The sequence below is a fragment of the Coccinella septempunctata genome, chromosome 3 (genome assembly GCF_907165205.1).
Source record: "Coccinella septempunctata chromosome 3, icCocSept1.1, whole genome shotgun sequence".
NCBI lineage: Eukaryota > Metazoa > Arthropoda > Insecta > Coleoptera > Coccinellidae > Coccinella > Coccinella septempunctata.
Window position 1 is genome coordinate 12,853,652 of NC_058191.1, and position 19,836 is coordinate 12,873,487.

Here is a 19,836-nt window from a genome sequence, read left to right on the forward strand (position 1 = left end):
TTGCTTTTTTTGAAAAAAAATCTTCGATTTTTTTATCATGGGAAGGGGAGGTATGATACAGTTCGATTTTTATTCTTTACAGTTTTATCATGTTTGTTAAAGATTTCTGTAACGCAGGAGGTATGTTGCATTCCCAGTAGATGTCATGTTATAAGATCCGTTAAATTCAATTTTGCATTAGAATTAATATGTGTAAACAACTAAATTTTTTTCTTCAATTTTTTTATATCGCTTATCTCTTGAGTCGAGTTCTACATTAGATTCATTTCGAATTTCGTTCTTTTTCCATCGTAGCCGTTGCGCAGTGAATTTAAAAATTTCGACAAACAGTAGAGTTTATTGAACAGCATTTTTGAGTATTTTTATAGCTGAATTAATTCTGCTGATTAAGGCGTTAGCAATTAAATTTGGATAGCCAAGTCGAATTTTATTCAACTGCAATTGAGTGAAAAAATCCTCGACTACGAGGGTAAGTTACATGCAAATTAAATTCAAAACTAGTAAATCTTTTTTTTCTAATTTCATCCTCAGATTTTTTTTCGTACTGTAATTTTCACCTTTGGACTTATTTAAACCCGTTCGAGTTTTGGAAAGGAAATTTTGGGGTGAATGGTGCATACCTCCTGGGTCATATTGGTTTTATGGATCATAGCTTGTCTAGGAAAGATTCATTCCATACTTGGTTTGGTGCGTTTCACTTGCGAGGGGAGGTCATCCTGATTTAAGATAAGTTCCTTATCATACCTGGTTATAGTAGCATTCATTTCTTTAATTATCAGTTGTCACTTCAGTATTGATAACAAATAGTGAACATTGTTCTAAGTGCCGCTATTTCACTTACTTAGTTTTCAATAGCCATTTGTACAAAAATTTTCAAAATTGTTCATAAAATTTTACCCTATAGTATTAAGGATTTTTTTGCATGTAAAGGTTAATCCTGTAGTCAATAGATTGGTTAGTATGCAGTTATGAAACCTGAGTTTTATTATTATTAAGGCGTCAAACCCAACCCTGATTGAGTGTCTCATAATAAATTTGATATTGTAAATTACAAAATTATTGATTTCGTTGTATTATCACAGAAACTGAATTTAAGACAGAAAATACCGTAGCACGTAACGATGTCGTTTCAAGAGATTTGTAATGGGTGAAAATGCATTTATTGTTCAAATATCATGCATTATTTGAGAATGAAATAGTCAGACCACATATCAATAGAACAGAGGCGGTCAGCAGTCACTCAAAGTACGGATATTGTAATTTTACATAAATCAAAGAGCGTCGCCGCCAGATGTTCCACTACCTGACCTTGAGAGTGGGCGCTGACTCATGTACACCACCAAAACTAACTAATATTTAGATATGAGCCATTACAAAACTCTTGTCGATTTTCGTCGCCAGCTCTCGGACTATTCCAGCCTCATCATGTCTTTATGCTTGGAGATATCAAATCTTTTGATGCCTACTCCTGCTGACCAAAAGTCGGATTCGTACATTTCCTCTTTCTTTTCAAATGGTGCTGTTATTAAAAATCTTTTCGCCCTTTCTTCGCTCTACGATATCTCTCTCTCACTGTAATTTCCGCCTGTTCAAATCCTTGTTTATTGGAAAGGTATTCTTTTATCATTATCTCTGTTGTGTTTCTCTTAACTCTGTTCATATAAAGCCAAAACTTTTTCTCTTCTCCCGAGAATCCTTTCGAATTTTGTCCTGTGCCGATATTTTTTCCGTGGTAAGTTCTTGTATTCCTTCGACGATTTACTCCTGTGTATTCGTCACCTTCGATTTGTCTGCTTTGTGTTGTTCCAGTTTATGTTTAGTATTTCTTCCTTGGGGCTATACGTTCTTAGTAAGATGTCTAAAACTCTGGTGTATTCACTGATTCGATTTTGTTTTTAATTTCGTGAGGATATGGGATCAGTTTCGTTTTTTTCACTGTAGGTAGCGCTGTTTAGAATTTGACAGAGCATTGTCATTTGATATTTGAAAATAATTTCCTACGACGTACGAATATGTTGTATTTATAAGCGATTGTTGGTGTGTGAAAATGTATTAGTTTCGAGAAAGGGGTGTAGAACATTCATTTATTCAACATGTCGTTCAGTAAGTTCAGTTTTCCATATGGACAATCGAGAGTTACAGCTAAGAATTCGGTGTTGTTGGAATTTGAAGCAGAACCAAATCAGATGAACGAACATTCGGGACTGATATAGCTAAGTTTTATGGAAACTTCAGCAATATTTCAAAGAAACTGTATTGGAAATATGTAATGTGAATTGTGAGCATGTATTGAGAATCAGAAAAACATAAATCTATTCGAGTACCTATGTTACTTCAAATATTCTTCCTGAGTAGATATAGTGAAAATTTCCTTTCCGTCAACTGAATATATTGGATATTTGACCAATTAACTGTGTTTTATTAAAATCATATTGAATTACCCCCCTCACGAATTCAAGTTGTCAAACAGAAATTATCTTGAAGAAGAACAGTAAATCCTCATTCGAACCCTTATTCGATAGTGTTGAAATATTGACAGATTTGTTTTTACAACGAAAATTGAACTATAAGGCACAAATATTCCTTGATCCTTGATATACGTTGATCGACATTCTATATCAACGCAAAACAAAATAAAACGAGAGAGTATCATTGGACTTCCTTTGGTGGAACAAGGATAGAACCAAGCAAATGACATGGTGGCGCCGCCACGAAACTGATCCCATATCCCCGATTTTCTGAAATGTTGATACTTGCAAAAAGTGACAAGTGCACACACCAGTGTTTTAGACATCTTAGTTCTTAGGAACTACTCGCCTCTGTGTTCGGAGTGTTGTTCTGATCTGTATTTTCGGAACTATTACCCCCTCTGTTGTCTAGTTGCGGACATAGTCGCTTTAGCGTATGTGTAGGCTTCTGTTGTTTTATTGTTTGATGTATCTGTCCTTGGCTCTTCGAACGGTCTGTTTGTGGTAGGTGCGTTGTTTTCATTGATGTTTACCCCTATTTTGGGTTCTTCATTTTCCAGCATTTTGATTTTTTCCATCAGTAGGTTGTTGTTAAGTTTCAGAATTTCATTTTTGTCTCTTGTTTTTAACAGTGACTGTTTGAGGTACCTTATTTCCATTGCGTTTTGTTATGTTTTTGTTTCCTCCGTTTCTTCTTGTTCACCTGTCACGGCGCAACATAAAACTTTGTTTCCACCCAAAAATTTCAAATTTGTATTTATTTTCGCACATACTTGATGAAAAATCGGAAAGCATTGTATGCAGACTTTGAACTTGCAGCTTTTGGTTGCACAACATTTATAAAACTCTGAGTCTCGGGTCATTTTCATCGGACACATCCGACATCGCGTCTTCTTCGTCCGCCATATTCGAACCTTCGATTCTTGATTGGGGTGGTTTTTCGCTGTTTCGAATGATTTCTCTGCTTTTCTGTTCACGAATTCCGTTATGGTTTTCCATTTTAGGTCCCTAAAATTCTGTCTATTCCTGACAAACCAAGGTGCACATCGTAGCAGCTTGTTTTCAGTGGCCTGAATTCTTTTGATATGGCTCTTTGCCGCGAAACTCCAGGCAACTGATCCATAAGTCAGTTGAGGCCTAGCAACGGCTTTAATAATTTTCAATTTTGTCTCTTTCGGCATGTGGCTTCTTCTTCCTATCAGAGGGTAGAGTCTATTCATCGCTGCTTTCGTTTTGTCGATTGCTTTTTTGATATGACTTTTCCAAGTAAGTACTTTGTCAAGCGTTATTCCTAAATATTTGGCTTCATTTTTCCAATCGATTTCTTCGCCGTCAATTTCTAAATTCGTTGTAGGTCGCAGTCTTCTCTTCTGTAGTAATATTGCTTGGCTTCTGTCAATTGAGCTTGATTTTCCACTTTATGCACCAGTCATTTGCTTCGTCGATCGTTTCTTGTAGAACTCGTTCTATCACTTCTAGGTTGCGGTGTCGAGTTGCTAAGCCTGTGTCGTCACATCATATAAGCATGGTTCTTGGATTCTTGGGAAAATCGAGAATGTATATGTTGAACGGAAGTGGCCCAAGTACTGATCCTTGGGGTACTCCAGCATCTATATCTCTTGTTAAATGAAGATTTCAGCGGTCGACTCGACTAAGTATCATAAAATTTCTAGCGTCAATCTCTAGATTGACGGAACACGGACCCGCCCCTTCTAGAGCGTCTATCTGATGGCGTCCGCTAATTGGCGGAATGAAAATAGCATGAATATCAAGCACGATTGTAATGCAATAAAACATTCCGAGTCATTCACTTGACAGGAGAAGACGTGCTACAGTGCTCCTAGTGCTATAAAAGAGAAAGCGGACGAGAAAGTCGAAGTGTCACAGTGCCGTAAAAGAGAAAGCGGAGGTGAAAGTGCCCACTAACCAAGCTACGGAATATTTGATTCCGTCTGCGAAGTTTTTGTAGGTTCTATATTTGTTATCGGAATTTTAATTCGTTAAAATTCTCAAAGTTGGTGTTCATCCTAAGTGTCCAGAGAATTTCTCGTTGGTACTGCAGAAAACATCAGGTGAGCTTATTTTTCGTATCTCTTTTCTGATTTTTATCATAGCGTATAAAACATTCGACTTTATACCATAGTTTTATATTAGACTATTTTAGTGAAGATTTCTGAATATTTTATTATTTTGAGATTTTTGATTATAAAACCATGTCGGAAACCTCAGATAATGAGGGCTCCTACATGGAAGCGACCGATGCTGAAGAGTTCAGCGAAGGCGAACACGAGGAGCTTGTAAAGCTCAGAGAAGAAAATGGGCAGTTGAAAGCTCAAATAGTCAAACTGACTGAAACTGTGTCACAGTTGGTCGGTGAGATGCGCCTATTGAGGGAGGAAATGACCCGCAACAATATGACGAAACCTCCCACGTACGCCGCAATCACAAAGCCGGTACAGGGTTCCAAGAATAATTCCCTTATAGGAACTGTTTCACAACCCGAAACAAGGAAAAATGATACAACCCAAGTCGCGAAGGCCCCAAACGCGCCCCCAACTAAACGCGCGCGAAAAGAAAGCTCCTCTTCTGATGAGGAGACGGTCAAGAAGGCAATGGAAGTGCCTAAAAAAGATAAAATTCCACCCATCACGATGATGGGCACCTCAGATTGGGTAGAGATATCTAAAGCTCTCTACACAAAAAGGATAAATTACAACCGTGCAACTACAGTTAAAGACGGTATAAAAATCATCGCGTCAACCGTAGATGATTTTAGAAAAATCACGAAATTCTTCGAGCAGCGTGGTAAAGAATTTTTTACCTACCAAATGGAGGAGGAGAAGAAGATATATGCCGTTATTAGGCATTTACCAATCGACGCTGATCTTGCGTTGATTAAGGACGACCTGATATTCCAGGGAATAACAGACGCTGAGGTGTCCAGAATGACATCGAACAAGACAAAGAAACAAATACCTCTCTACCTGGTTAAAACCCAGAAAAAGGAAATATTCGAAGTGAAGCGACTCTACAACCTCTGTATTGTGGTTGAGCATAAAAAGAGGCCTGAAAGTCCAAGCCAGTGCTTTAGGTGCCAAAGGTACGGGCATGCACAAAACAAATGCTCCTTCCCGTGGAGATGCGTAAAGTGCTCAGGAAGCCACAGCAGCAATGACTGCACACTCACCAGAAAAGGTGAAGAGAGAAATGCCACATGCGTCTTATGTGGAGAAGAGGGCCATCCAGCTAGCTACAAAGGATGTAGCGAGTTCAAGTTGGTGACCAGAAAGAAAAATTCCCGAAAATCAGTTGAACAGAAAAAGAAGGTAACAAAAACAACAACTTCTGAACAAAAAATTCAGGAAGTAGCGAAGACCCAACCTACAGAGCAGGAAAAGAAGAGGGAGACTCCGAAACCCGTCCAGAAAAAAGAAGGACAGAAAAAGCTTACAATGAAACAAGCTGTGAACAGTCAACAAGATAAGAAAAAGATATCTGAATCAGCCGATGATTTAGATATCTTCACAGAAAAAATTTTCAACAAGATAATGTTGAAAATTGAGAGGGAAATGGAGAAAAAACTCCAAGCATTATTCAGTAAACTGAATTAATGGACCTTACGGATACTAGGAAGAAATCCCTCAAGATAATCTCGTGGAACATAAACGGGATCAACACTCGGAAAGCCGAGATAGAACAAATAATATCAGAAAGACAACCTGATATTATAGCCCTACAGGAAACAAGAATAAACCGGAACAGAAGACTGAATTTCATGAATTATGAAACATATAGATGTGACAGAATTACAAACACCGGAGGAGGAGTAGCAATATTGGTGAGAACAGATCTGAAACACTACTTTAAAAGTAGATCCGACGAAACACAAGGAAAAACAGAAAAAGTGACGATTGTTGCCGAATTAAATCGGCAAAGAGTCGAAATAACCTCGGCGTATAAGCCACCACAAAACAATCTATTGGAAGAAGAGATAAACAACATGTTGGAAGGATCAAACCCGAAAATCTCCATCGGAGATTTCAACTGTAAATCCCCATTATGGAATAGCATAACAGAGAATAGAAATGGCAAAAAACTCAAGGATTTCGCCGAAAAACAAAATGCCATAGTTATTGGACCAGAGCTACCGACATATCTTGCTTTTGGAAGAGGAATACCAGATGTAATAGATATCGCGATATTGAAAAATATAAGTCAAGAATTCTCGATTGAAACTTTGGAAGATGGAACCTCAAACCACAATCCCGTGGAATTGACAATTGGAGAAGAACCAAGAGAAAAACTGTTGGAAATAAGAGAATATACCAATTGGACTAAATACAGCCATTTAATACAATCGGAAATAACAGAAATTCCAACAATAAACACTCCAGACGATCTGGAATGTGCGGTTGATAAACTGGAAGAGATTATATTGAAAGCTTACGAAAAAAGCACGAGAAGAGTGAAGAGACCAGCTCCAAGTCATCCGCATGGCGATACGCCTAAAGAAGTAAAAGATCTTATACAAGAAAATCGAAGACTAAGAAGAATATATAGGATGAACAAAAATGATCTGAATAGAAGGAACCTCAACCGACATAGCCAAGTTCTGAAAAATGCCCTGAAAAATCTAAGAACAAGCAGATGGAACAAAAGGGTGCAAGAACTGAATACAATCGATCATTCTGCATGGAGAATGCAAAAAAGCCTACGAGGAGAAAAGACTAAAATTCCACCCCTACACGGAGAAAGGGGAATGGCTTATACCAATACTGATAAGGCAGATGCATTGGCGGACTCGATCGAACGAGAATCGAGAATAAATTACAGGATAGACGACGATAATGAAGATTTGGAAGAACTGGTTGAAGAAAATGATGAAGAAATGGATGAATTACCAGCGACTGCTGAAATAGACAAGCCAACATCGCCAAATGAAATCAGGGAAATAATAAGAAGTTTGAAGAAGAGGAAAGCTCCCGGAAGCGATAAAATAACGAATGTTATGTTAAAGAAATTACCTAGAAAAGGTATAGCCGCTCTAACAAATATCGCGAATGGAATTATGAGGACAGAACACTACCCAGAAAAATGGAAAACAGCAGAAGTCATAGTATTCAATAAACCATTCAAAGAGAAGAAGTTTCCACAAAACTACAGACCGATAAGTCTACTGTCGGCTTTAGGAAAAGTAGTAGAAAGAATTATCGCCACGAGGCTAAATGAGGAAACCGAAAATCTGGAACTAATTCCACCAGAACAGTTCGGATTCAGAAGAGAGCATTCAACAGAACAACAATTATTGAGGCTCACAGAGTACATAACAGAGGGATTCCAAAATAAACAAGCTACAGGTCTTGTTTTACTAGACGTCGCCAGAGCATTCGACAGAGTATGGCATGAAGGATTAATATATAAGATGAGATGTGCTGGATATTCGATCAAAATATGCAAGTTGATACGGAATTATCTCAAAAATAGAAGATTTTACGTGAAAGTGGGAGGAGAATGCTCCTCAACAAGAGATATAGAGGCTGGAGTACCCCAAGGATCAGTACTTGGGCCACTTCTGTACAACATATACATCCACGATATTCCGAAAAATCCAAGAACCATGCTAACGTTATATGCTGACGACACAGGCATAGCAACTCGACACCGAAACCCTGAAATAATAGAACGAGTTCTACAAGAGTCGATTGACGAAACAAATGACTGGTGCATAAAGTGGAAAATCAAGCTCAATGGACAAAAGAGCCAAGCAATATTACTACAGAAGAGAAGACTGCGACCCACAACGAAACTGGATGTTGACGGCGAAGAAATCGACTGGAAAAATGAAGCCAAATATTTAGGAATAACGCTTGACAAAGGACTTACTTGGAAAAGTCATATCAAACAAGCAATCGACAAAACGAAAGCAGCGATGAATAGACTCTATCCTCTGATAGGAAGAAGAAGCCACATGTCGAAAGAGACAAAATTGAAGATAATCAAAGCCGTTGCTAGGCCTCAACTGACTTATGGATCAGTTGCCTGGGGTTTCGCGGCAAAGAGCCATATCAAAAGAATTCAGGCCACTGAAAACAAGCTGCTACGATGTGCAATAGATGCACCTTGGTTTGTCAGGAATAGACAGATTTATAAGGACCTGAAATGGGAAACCATAACGGAATTCATGAACAGAAAAGCAGAGAAATTATTCGAAACAGCGAAAAACCATCCGAATCAAGAACTCAGGAGACTAGTGGACTACGACCCAGAGGAAGACAAAAGGAGAATGCGAATTTACCGAAGGAGACCAAGAGATCAATTAAAAAGAGATTAAAATAACAACAGAAACTTATTGAAAAATTCAATAAAGTGTTAATCCAATAGAGGATAAACACATAAATCCCAGCACGATAGTGTGCGAGAAGAAAACCGATCAAGAGATGAACGGTTTATAGGCAAATGCCCGGAACCAAAATTCAAGAAGCAGTAGGGTTTTTAGTGGGTCTCGAGCTCAGGAGAGTGAGAAACCCCACACTGTTCCCCCTCAGGAGATGAGGGTGGTTCGTCTGTCTTGCAGATTTTCCCCCTGCTACATCAAAAAAAAAAAAAAAAAAAATGCAATAAAATTCATCACGAAAATTTATCGAACTACGTTTAGCAACTGTTGATAAATTCATTGATCATGTCGGGTCGTGGCAAAGGTGGTAAAGTTAAGGGTAAAGCGAAGTCTCGTTCAAATAGAGCGGGATTACAGTTTCCCGTTGGACGTATCCATCGATTGTTGCGAAAGGGAAATTACGCCGAACGAGTAGGAGCGGGAGCACCCGTTTACCTGGCAGCCGTGATGGAATATCTCGCTGCTGAAGTATTGGAATTGGCCGGTAACGCCGCTAGAGACAACAAGAAGACTAGGATCATTCCACGCCATCTTCAGTTGGCCATTAGAAACGACGAAGAATTGAACAAGTTACTCTCTGGAGTCACTATCGCCCAGGGCGGAGTTTTACCAAATATCCAAGCGGTACTTTTGCCGAAAAAGACCGAAAAGAAATCGTAAATAATTCGCAGCACGATCAACTCTCTGTCGAAAGGCCCTTTTCAGGGCCGCAACACAGTATCGCTAAAGAAGTTCGCTATGATATTTGAACGACGATGAGGTAACTCGATCTCAGTCCCCTCCAGCAGATTTCAAGAAGAACTGAATGTCGTAATGACACGTAGTTTTTGAATTGAGATGCCTTGTTGTATTATTACAGTTCGCTACTTCAAGTACAAATCTTCCGGTTCAACGCGCTGAATTTCTACTTTCAGTACAAATGCATACTTCAACGGTCCATTCTACACAGTAGGTTATCAATTGCCCAAAAACTTTCGGTTCACCTCGAAGACTTCTGTGGGATTATGAGATTTGGTTCGAATTGATCATACAATATTTCAGAAATTGATCTGATACTCGACCACGAGAAAGAACATTCCAAATGACGGTATCGAACAGAAATTCAACAAGCGCATTCCAATTCGAAAACTATGTCCGATTTCAAGATTTGGTTCGAATGGGTTTTTGGGAAATTGGTCTCATACTTTGCCTAAGCGACAAATGTCAAGAGATACACTAAACTTCTGAAGATTTTCAAGAATTCGTCAGATGAAGGATTCTGATATAGATTCCAAAAAAAACGAAATTTTACCAAAAAGTTTAATTTTTCGTTCATTGTCAGTAGGTCAACAAAATCTTCCATCTGATTGGCTCCTGACACATTAGTGCAAGAATTCAGGCAGGAGCAAATCGATTATTTCAATTCTTTAATTTATTTTGTTTCAGACCGAGTGAAAACCCCAAAAAAAATTGAGAAATTGGTTTGATACTTTGTCGAATCGACCACTGAAAACTAAATTTCTATCGGAAGTATCTAACTAAATATGAGGCTTGCCCTTTCATTTGTACGGGTTTGATTATGAATATCAACAGGTGAGGAATATACATTAAATGTCTCTCAATTTTCGCTCATAAAAAATCGTGGCAAAATTAAAACTGAAAGACACATTTCTATTATCATGAACTCTTAATGGACATCGATAAATTCTTCAATTGCAAGTTTTCCAGGAGAGACTTCGAATACAAAATCCGAAACAAAAGTACCTGCTCCTTAATAGTAAATGATACGAATAGACAATTTGGCAGCAATAGACATTGATATTGGATAAAACGAACCATTTTATCGTTGTGGTCCTGAGAAGGACCGTTATACTACGACCTGAATAATAACTCATTCAACCGCCGAAACCGTACAATGTACGTCCTTGACGTTTGAGGGCATATACAACGTCCATGGCGGTAACGGTTTTTCTTTTTGCATGTTCGGTATATGTGACAGCGTCCCTGATAACATTTTCCAGAAACACCTTCAACACTCCACGAGTTTCTTCGTAAATGAGACCAGAAATACGCTTGACACCTCCACGCCTAGCCAATCTCCTGATAGCTGGTTTGGTGATACCTTGGATGTTGTCTCGGAGTACTTTCCTATGACGCTTGGCTCCACCTTTGCCCAAACCCTTACCACCTTTACCTCGACCAGTCATGTCTGCTGAACGTTTGGAAAAGTCGAAGTACAGAGTCAGTACGTTAACGAAAACCGAATAACAGATAACTACTCTCCGACCAGTATTTATAAACTACAGCCGCCCCACCACAGAAATTTCGTAGCATCCAATAGATTTTTAGATACGCATTGGAACGGCGACGTAGTCTATATATATGGGCAGACGGTGGTGGGGACGGATAGAATTATTCATCCGTGCCGCGGATCAGATCGTGTAGAGAAATAGGGAGAGTGTTCATTATCTTACATTATGGCTCGTACTAAGCAGACTGCTAGAAAGTCGACCGGGGGTAAGGCTCCGCGAAAACAATTAGCCACCAAAGCTGCACGTAAAAGTGCTCCAGCCACAGGCGGTGTGAAGAAACCTCACCGTTACCGTCCGGGAACCGTTGCTTTACGTGAGATACGACGTTATCAGAAGAGTACCGAGTTGCTGATCCGTAAATTGCCCTTCCAGAGGTTGGTACGTGAGATCGCTCAGGATTTCAAAACTGATCTCAGATTTCAAAGTTCCGCCGTAATGGCACTTCAAGAAGCTAGCGAAGCTTATTTGGTTGGACTCTTCGAGGATACCAACTTGTGTGCGATCCACGCCAAAAGAGTAACTATCATGCCGAAGGACATTCAACTTGCTAGACGTATCAGGGGTGAACGTGCCTAAATTTCGATTTGGGAATCTTACATATCGGTTCTTTTCAGAACCACAAAACTCGAAGATGATTTTTTTTTACTCGTACGATACTTCGATCGCCATGCTCATACAGTTCGATACTTCCGATACGGATGGAAATTTCAGTGGTCGATTCGACAAAGTGTGAAAGCAATTTCTTTAAATCTTTTTCTGATTTTTTTTCGGAGTCTCTGTCACACAATCTGTTGTAATATGTAATCGATTTGCTCACGCACTCATGTGTCGCGAGCAATTCAAATGCTAGAAATTATTGCCTGACTGACACTGAACGGAAAAGGGAATTTTTGATGAGATTTCGTAATGTTTCGGAGTCACATCAGAATCCTTCATCAGACGAATTCTTAAAAATTTTCCGAATTGTAGTTTGCCGATTCTCAATAGATTTCAATATCGGGAAATTTCCTAGCTTTCGAGATTGAAACATTGCCGATTCTCGATTCGACAAATTATAAAACCACCAACTGTTGAATCAATTCGAATGAAATCTTGAAATGGTTTCAAATTTTAGGTTCCTATAAATCGGTCTATTCATAACAATTCATGGCTAAGTGTACGCGGAACTCATACCTGTTGTATGAGTCCTTACTGACAGTTCAAGGTTGTACAACACTTTCATTTGCCCTATGCTTCACAATTCATATCCATCTTAATTCAAAAACGGAGGGATGAATTCATCTCATTTTTAACATGTATAATCAGAAGGAATGAACAAAGAGACTCACGTTTCGTTTTTGAAAAAAAAATTAATATTTTTCTGTTAAACTCAGTTTGAAAATGGTGGTACATATTTATATACGAGTATAAGTTCGAATGCAAAAGTGATGGTTCGAAATAATCAACATGAGTATTTTCTTAAAAAGACCTTCATGATAACGAAAAAAAAATTTGAATTTTTTTCAATTATCCTGGATTTTTGAAGGAAATGAGATTAATTCACCCGCCTCTCATCAAACTCCACCCATCCATTTCTGAGTAGCCAATTACAATTCACTTAGCTCCTGCATTGAGCTTTATGGCCAAACAGGCGACCAGTTTTTACGAGGGTTAATTTTATAATAACAAAAGGACGGGTGGTACTCGACTCTTGCAGAAAATTCAATACATACAAGATTTATAACATCCTCCTAAAATTTACGTGAAAATAACGTTTTGGGTGTCGGACTGTATGTACCAGCCTTGAGTATTAACCCCCTTAGAGGAACAACCCAGTTCGTCAGATTGAAGCCGAAACTTTACCGCCGTAAAGTGGCGGTGCCTATTGGATATTAAGAGAAGTATATGATGCTGAGTCAGTCGAGAAATTTTGGGGCATTTTATTCTAGAAGAAATCTGCTTTCTTCAGCCCAAGTGGTCAGAATTTTTGGGACCGACAGAGCTGGAATGAAACATTTTTGTGCCTGGTTCAGCACAAAGCTGAACGTGGAATAAACACTTCTTTATTGAAAATTCGATATCGATTTGTTTCGAATCCATAATTCAGTTATGAGCAACTCATCGAATTTTGAATTATTTTCGACCATTCAATGATTGATTCTCTGTTGTTAGTTCTTCGATATATTCGGTAAGGAAAAAGTTGACTGGAAATCGCATAACTGAACAATTATTGAAGAGAAATTCAATGTTTTTTGATACCCGCACAAAATTTGAAAATCGTCCGTAACTAAGCTTTTGCGTACCTATTTTTATATGAAGTTTTTGCACTAAAATGATTGAGGAAATATACCCCTAAAATTATTGGACCTATCGAATCGTTCAACACCCCGTATATTCAACAATGTGTTTTGTACAATCAATTCAAGACAAAAAATCTTACTCTGAAGCAAATTAAGGTTATTTTCGTGACAAAAATTCTACTTTTTAGTTACTTTCAAAATTCGAAAATAAAATGATACCTTTTTTCAGATTGTTCATCAGAAATTCCAATTGATATCGATTTTAGGATCATAAGATAATTTCATTCATAGCTTTGAGTATTCAATTAATACACAATTTTCAAAGGTTTACTTTCTTTCTCTATAGAATTTTTGAGTTGAAAGTTTCACCGAAGAGGATGAGAACAATCCTATATTCGAACGGATTACTAAACAATCATATAACCTTGAATTTTGAATCACTTCATATAAGACATCAAGCAATTAAAACAGAATAATTCTTCACCTCTAACAAGAACAAACAAATAAGGCAGCATCAAGATATTCCAATCTGCTCGATTGTTACCGGACCTTTTTGAACCGGTGGGCCATAAAGTGTCATAAAAGTTGAAACTTTATTGCTCTCTTGTCGAGAAGGCCGTAATCACCATTCCAAATATTCTGTAAGAAGAATAACATCCCTGGCAAAGCTTGCTTTTTCAAACGAAATAATATCTTTGAGTATTCTCAATGATAATATGTATCGAAATTTTCCAGAAAAAATTTTCTTCAGAATTGAATAAAGAATCATACAAAAAACTTATTGCAGAAAAATCAGGTGGTGAATAAGAACACGATAATAATAATCGATAATAACATAGTGCTTCACATTATGTATCTTATTATTATGTACAGAGTTAAATTATATCGTCAACACCTTCTCTAGTGTTTTGGAACGGTGGGTGATTTCGGAAAAATATTATAGGATGTACCCTTAGTTATTTTCATCGAGGAATCGAGTCTCAAAGTTTTTGACATTTATTCACAGACGTACTTAAGAAGATTCTCGTCTTTTACTTGTATTTGTTTTCTTTCCTTCGAATTATATGAATTTCTCAAGAAAATACAATAGAAATAATCCGGAATAGTCTGGTTCAGAGTAGTTCGGAAATATTCGGTAAAATACATCATCAACTCTGTTGTTATCAAAGGCATATTTTATGCAAATATTCTTCCAAAATTGTGCTTCGCCGGCCTTATTTGAGCCATGTATAAAGCAATAAAAATTTATTATTTCACCTTTAGATGTCAAAATTACAAAGGCACCACTCGTAAAAAACACATCAAGGAAAGTTAAGAAGCCTAAGCAGACTGAAGCAACTCATAAGAGAAAATAAAATTCTGGAAGCTCTTCTTATCAAGAAAAACGAGAAGTTGCGTGTCCTTCAACAAAAACTTCGAAGAATTCAATCGAGAATATCCAGCATCCAATCGCCCATAAATAACCAATTGGCGAAAGCATTGAAAGAGTTGAACCCTGCAGTAAAAACTATATCATTATAATATTGTTTATCTATATAATTATCTTTTTAAAAAAAGTTAAATATAAGGTGAGAACTATGGAAATATTCGAAAAGGAATGTGTGATTTTGATGGACGAAATTTCTCTGAAGAAACGATTAGATTACGATAAAAAACTAGATATATATTATTAGAGGGCTTTGAGGACTAAGTCCATGAAGGAGGAAGATCACAAAAAAAATTTTTGTTTGGTGTAGCAGGGAGATAATCTGCAAATCAGACGAACCGCCCTCTCCTGAGGGGGAACAAGTGTGGGGTTTCTCACTCTCTTGAGCTCGAGACCCACTAAAAACCCTTAACTGCTTCTTCGTAGGTTCCGGGCATTTTGCCTATTGACCAGTTGACTCTTATGGTTTCTGGACTCTCACACGATCATAGTCGTGTTGATAGTTGTATGCTGCCTATAGCTTTTATACGTTAAGCTCTTCTTTGGTTACATTTAAATCCTTAACTGATCTCTCAGTCTTCGGTGGTAGGTTCTTGACCTTCTAGCTTCTTCCGTTGGATCGTAGTCGACTAATCTTTGTAGTTCCTCATTTTGATGTTGTTTGGCTTTGTCGAATATCCTTTCCGCCTTTCTCTTCATAAATTCTGTAACTGGTTCCCATTCCAAGTCCTTGTAGATTTGTTTGTTCCTAACAAACCAGGGTTCATCCATCGCCATTCTAAGGAGTTTATTCTCAGTGGCCTGTATTCTCTTGATGTGCGTCTTGGCTGCGAAGCCCCATGCCGCCGATCGATAAGTGAGTTGTGGTCGCGCGATAGTTTCAATCATCGTCAAATTGATGTCCTTATTCACATGACCTCTTCTGCCTATGATTGGATAAAGTCTACTCATTGCGCCTTTTGATTTATCAACTGCACATTTGATGTGGTTTTTTTTTCCAAGTTAGTCCTCTGTCAAGCTTCACTCCTAGGTATGTTACTTCATTTTTCCATTCAACCTCTTCTCCATCAACTTCAAGGTTTTCTTCCATCCTCAATCTTCTCTTTTGCAGTAAAATTGCTTGAGTCTTTCTTCCATTGATTTGGATTTTCCATTTGATGCACCATTTGAGTATTTCATCTATGGCTTCCTGCAGTCTCTGGTGTATGATCTCTGAGCGTCGATGTCTGCACGCTATTCCTGTGTCATCTGCGTACAAGGTGAGCATATTTCTAGCATTCTTCGGGATATCATAAACGTATATTACGTAAAGCAGAGGTCCAAGTACCGATCCTTGAGGCACTCCCGCTTCCAATTGTCTGGTTTGAGGGGTTGCTCCATCTATCTTCACATTAAAGTTTCTATTCCTCAGATACTTCCTGAGAATCTTGCTTAGCTTGGTCGAATATCCTGCTTTTTTCATGTTGTAGATAATGCCTTCGTTCCATACTCTATCAAAATATCTCTCGATATCCATCAGAACTAATCCTGTGGCCTGCTCGGCCTGCATTCCTTCGGTGCGGTATTCTATGAGCCGTAGCAATTGGAGTTCAGTCGAATGTTCTCGTCGAAATCCAAATTGTTCGGGTGGAATTAACTTCAACATTTCTGTTTCCTCATTCAGCCTTTTAGCGATAACCCTCTCGACGATTTTTCCTAGTGCTGATTGGTCTATAATTTTGGGGAAATTTCCGTTCCATTACAGGCTTGTTGAAAACTATCATTTCTGCAGTTTTCCATCTCTTCGGGTAGTATTCGGTATTTCTTCTTGTCTTCTTATCTTTTTGTTGTTCTGTAGATTTTTCTGAGTCTGAGTTCTTTTTTATAAGTTCCTTTATATCCCTTGGGGTATTTCCATGTTAACTGGTTTTACCAAGAGATTGGTGCTTTCTTCGTAGGCTTCTTTTATTCGATTTTCCAATTTTTCAACTGCTTCATCTAATTCATCCTGGGTGTTTGTTTGAGGAATTTACGTGATTTTATCCGGAAGTGAATTCTTATATTTCTCCCAGTCTGTGCGATCATTGGTTTGTGTCTCTTCTTCGGTTCTTGGGCCATGTCCCACTATGAATTCTTCTATGGGATTGTGGTCTTCTATTGTATCAATGCTGATTTCTTCAGTGATGTCTTTCATTACGACAATGTCCAGTACATCAGGTAGTCCATTTACTCTTGGTATGTAGGTCGGTATATCAGGTCGTATCACAACTGCATTAAGTTTTTCAGCATAAATCTTCAGTCTTCTCCCGTTGGTATTTTCCACTCTACTATTCCATTCCTGCGATTTCTCAATAATTTGCTGCATCTTCTTCTCAATCTCTTTCTCCAGATTCTGCATCATCGTGCTGAGGAGGTTTTTCGGAAGGAAGAAGCATTACGTTCGTCATTCTTCCTGGTAAGCGTACACTCCTTGGAGCTGTGATTACCGGAGCATTTCACCTAACTCCATGGGAATTCGCATTTGCTCTGGGCATGTCCATACCGTTGACAGCGATAGCACTATCCAGGCCCTGCTGTCTTTCTCTTTGGTTCGACAACACAATTCATGTTGTACAGCCTGTTGATTTCGAAGATGCCCTTATTCTGAGTTTTCACCAGTAGTAAGGGCATTGGCTTTTAAGAAATGTTCGAGGTCAACCTTATGACCTCGGCATCAACGATTCCTTGATCCTTGAGGTTCTCAAGGATCGTAGGAATATCTGCATATATCGGTAGGTATCTCACTACCGCGTAAATTTCCTTCTCCTCTTCTCGTTGGAGAGTGTAAAACTCTATTGATTTTTTGGAGGAATTCGGTCATCCTGCGGGGATCTTGGGGGGTTTGTGGGACGATCATAATTCCGTCCTTTACTGCTGTCGCTATGCTAAAATTAATGCCGTTTCGCACTGACCCGTTAGAAATTGACGTCCATTCTGACGTTTCTCTGAGGGTAACTGGGGAGACCTTCTCTCTTTTCTCCTCCACTGGAGGCTGGGGGTGTCACGACTCTCTTCTTATTGAGCTCTCACTCTTTTGGAGGGTGGGGAAATTTTGTTTTTAGGGGTTTTGACCACCTCAATCTTCTGCTTTTGAACCGGTAAGGTCACTTCTCGGACATTTTTGGACACGTCACGTTTGAGTGCTTTGGAGTTAGGACTTTCCTTATTACCCTCCTGCAACTCGACTCTCCCGGAGATTTTTAATCTCAGCCACTAAGCTAGATATGCATCTATCTAGCTCATTCACTCTCGCTTTTGAACTTGCGTTCTCCTGTCTCAAAATAGCGTGTTCGGACACGATATTAGCGATTTCTAACGGGTCTTCTTCCATTACGGAATCGCAGTCCGAAAGGTCAGAAATTTTAAAATCTAATTTATAATTACTATACTACTCAAAGAAATTTGAAATAAAATTTTTCAAGAAAAAAAAATATCTCATGCATAAAAACAAAACGACTCACCAGAGATTTTTCTACGCGAGAAAAATCAGGAAACAGATACGAAAAATAAGCTCACCTGATGCTTTCTGCAGAACCACCGATCTAGACCTGGACTCTGGCAGATGAATACCAACTTTGAAAATTTTAACGAATTAAACTTCCGATAACACATACACGTATAGAACCTACCCAAACTTCACAGACGGAATAAAAAATTCCGTAGCTTTGCTAGTGGGCACTTTCACTTTTACAGCACTATGAAATACGTCTGCTCTGGTCAAGCTCTCACTCGACACTGCAATGATGCAACAACACCTCTCAGAAAGAGGATTTGTTTTGATTCTGTTCTTGAAGATTTGGGCAAATCACAGAGCTTTGTTGGTTGCTTTATTTCCTTTTTGTCATTGAAACATTTTTGTATCGGAATTGAGATTTCAGTGATCAATTCGGCAAAGTGTGAAATCAATTTCCCAAAAACTGTTGGATCAATTCGAGACAAATCTTGAAACTGTGTATAGTATTCGAATTGAGATATTGAATATATTGAATTTCAGTTCGATAGTTCTGATAGGAATGGAGATTTCGGTGGTCGATTCAACAAAGTAGGTATGCTTTCAATTCCTAAGGAACTATTGGATCAAATCGACCCAAATCTCGAAACTGTACACAGTTTTCGAATTGAGATGTACGTGTTGAATTTCAGTTTGATAGTTCTGATAGGAATTGAGATTTCAGTGGTCGATTCGACAAAGTATGATTTCAATTCACAAGGAATTGTGGGATTAATCCAAGCCAAATCTTGAAACTATACATAGTTTTCGAATTGTGACGCATATGTTGAATTTTAGTTCGTCGCTTCTGATAGATTTCAGAGGTCGATCCGACAAAGTTCGATTTCAATTTCTAAGGAAATGTTGGATCAATTCGACCCAAATCTCGAAACTGTACACAGTTTTCGAATTCAGATGCACATGTTGAATTTCAGTTCGATAATTCAGATAGGATAATAGATAATCTTCAAGTGCTATGTAGAGAACAAAATCTTCTAAGAAGATCTATTAAAGAGATGATATTTATAATACGAATGTATGTCAGTTTTTATTCGATGTTTCGCTTTTACATAATTTATCGCGAAAAAAATTTGATTCCTTCTTTTCAGTCATTGGGTTATTCACATTTTATTCATAATTTAGTTTTTATATTTTGACCACTTTTTTACAACCTTTTCGTTGTTTTTTGACTCCACCTGAATGCTTGGTAACAATTACCTTTTGTAGTAGCCTGATGAAGGAAATAAAATTTCCGAAACGTCGCTGAGAGAATAAGTGTTTTAATTTCATGTTCCTTGTGCCAATATTCACCTTTAATGAAATTCTCTTGATGGTTTTCCCCTTTTATATTTTCTTTCCACCCCTGATTTCTTTGGCATCTTTTGTTGCAATTTCCTGAAGTTTTGTTTAGGGCTGGCTTCGGAGAGGTTTGAGCTGGCTCCGAAGTGGTTTAAGTTGATCTAGGCGATT

General features: G+C 38.2%; 3 protein-coding genes and 1 long non-coding RNA gene across 4 annotated transcripts; 3 read left to right on the forward strand and 1 right to left on the reverse strand.

Annotated features, from left to right (window-relative positions):
- Positions 1–282: 282 nt before the first annotated feature.
- LOC123308964 lies at positions 283–974 on the forward strand. The gene is made up of 2 exons (XR_006537200.1): positions 283–469; positions 532–974. It is a non-coding gene; the product is annotated as an uncharacterized LOC123308964 (long non-coding RNA).
- Positions 975–9,085: 8,111 nt separating this feature from the next.
- LOC123308953 (histone H2A) lies at positions 9,086–9,575 on the forward strand. Its single transcript, XM_044891785.1, has one exon. It carries the CDS (start codon positions 9,148–9,150, stop codon positions 9,520–9,522), a length of 375 nt encoding a protein of 124 aa, XP_044747720.1. The 5' UTR covers positions 9,086–9,147; the 3' UTR covers positions 9,523–9,575.
- A 1,112-nt stretch (positions 9,576–10,687) lies between these two features.
- Positions 10,688–11,080, reverse strand: LOC123308960 (histone H4). The gene has a single exon (XM_044891793.1). The coding sequence runs from the start codon at positions 11,046–11,048 to the stop codon at positions 10,737–10,739; it is 312 nt and encodes a 103-aa protein (XP_044747728.1). The 5' UTR covers positions 11,049–11,080; the 3' UTR covers positions 10,688–10,736.
- A 157-nt stretch (positions 11,081–11,237) lies between these two features.
- Positions 11,238–11,774, forward strand: LOC123308951 (histone H3). Its single transcript, XM_044891783.1, has one exon. It carries the CDS (start codon positions 11,319–11,321, stop codon positions 11,727–11,729), a length of 411 nt encoding a protein of 136 aa, XP_044747718.1. The 5' UTR covers positions 11,238–11,318; the 3' UTR covers positions 11,730–11,774.
- The last annotated feature ends 8,062 nt before the right edge of the window (positions 11,775–19,836 follow it).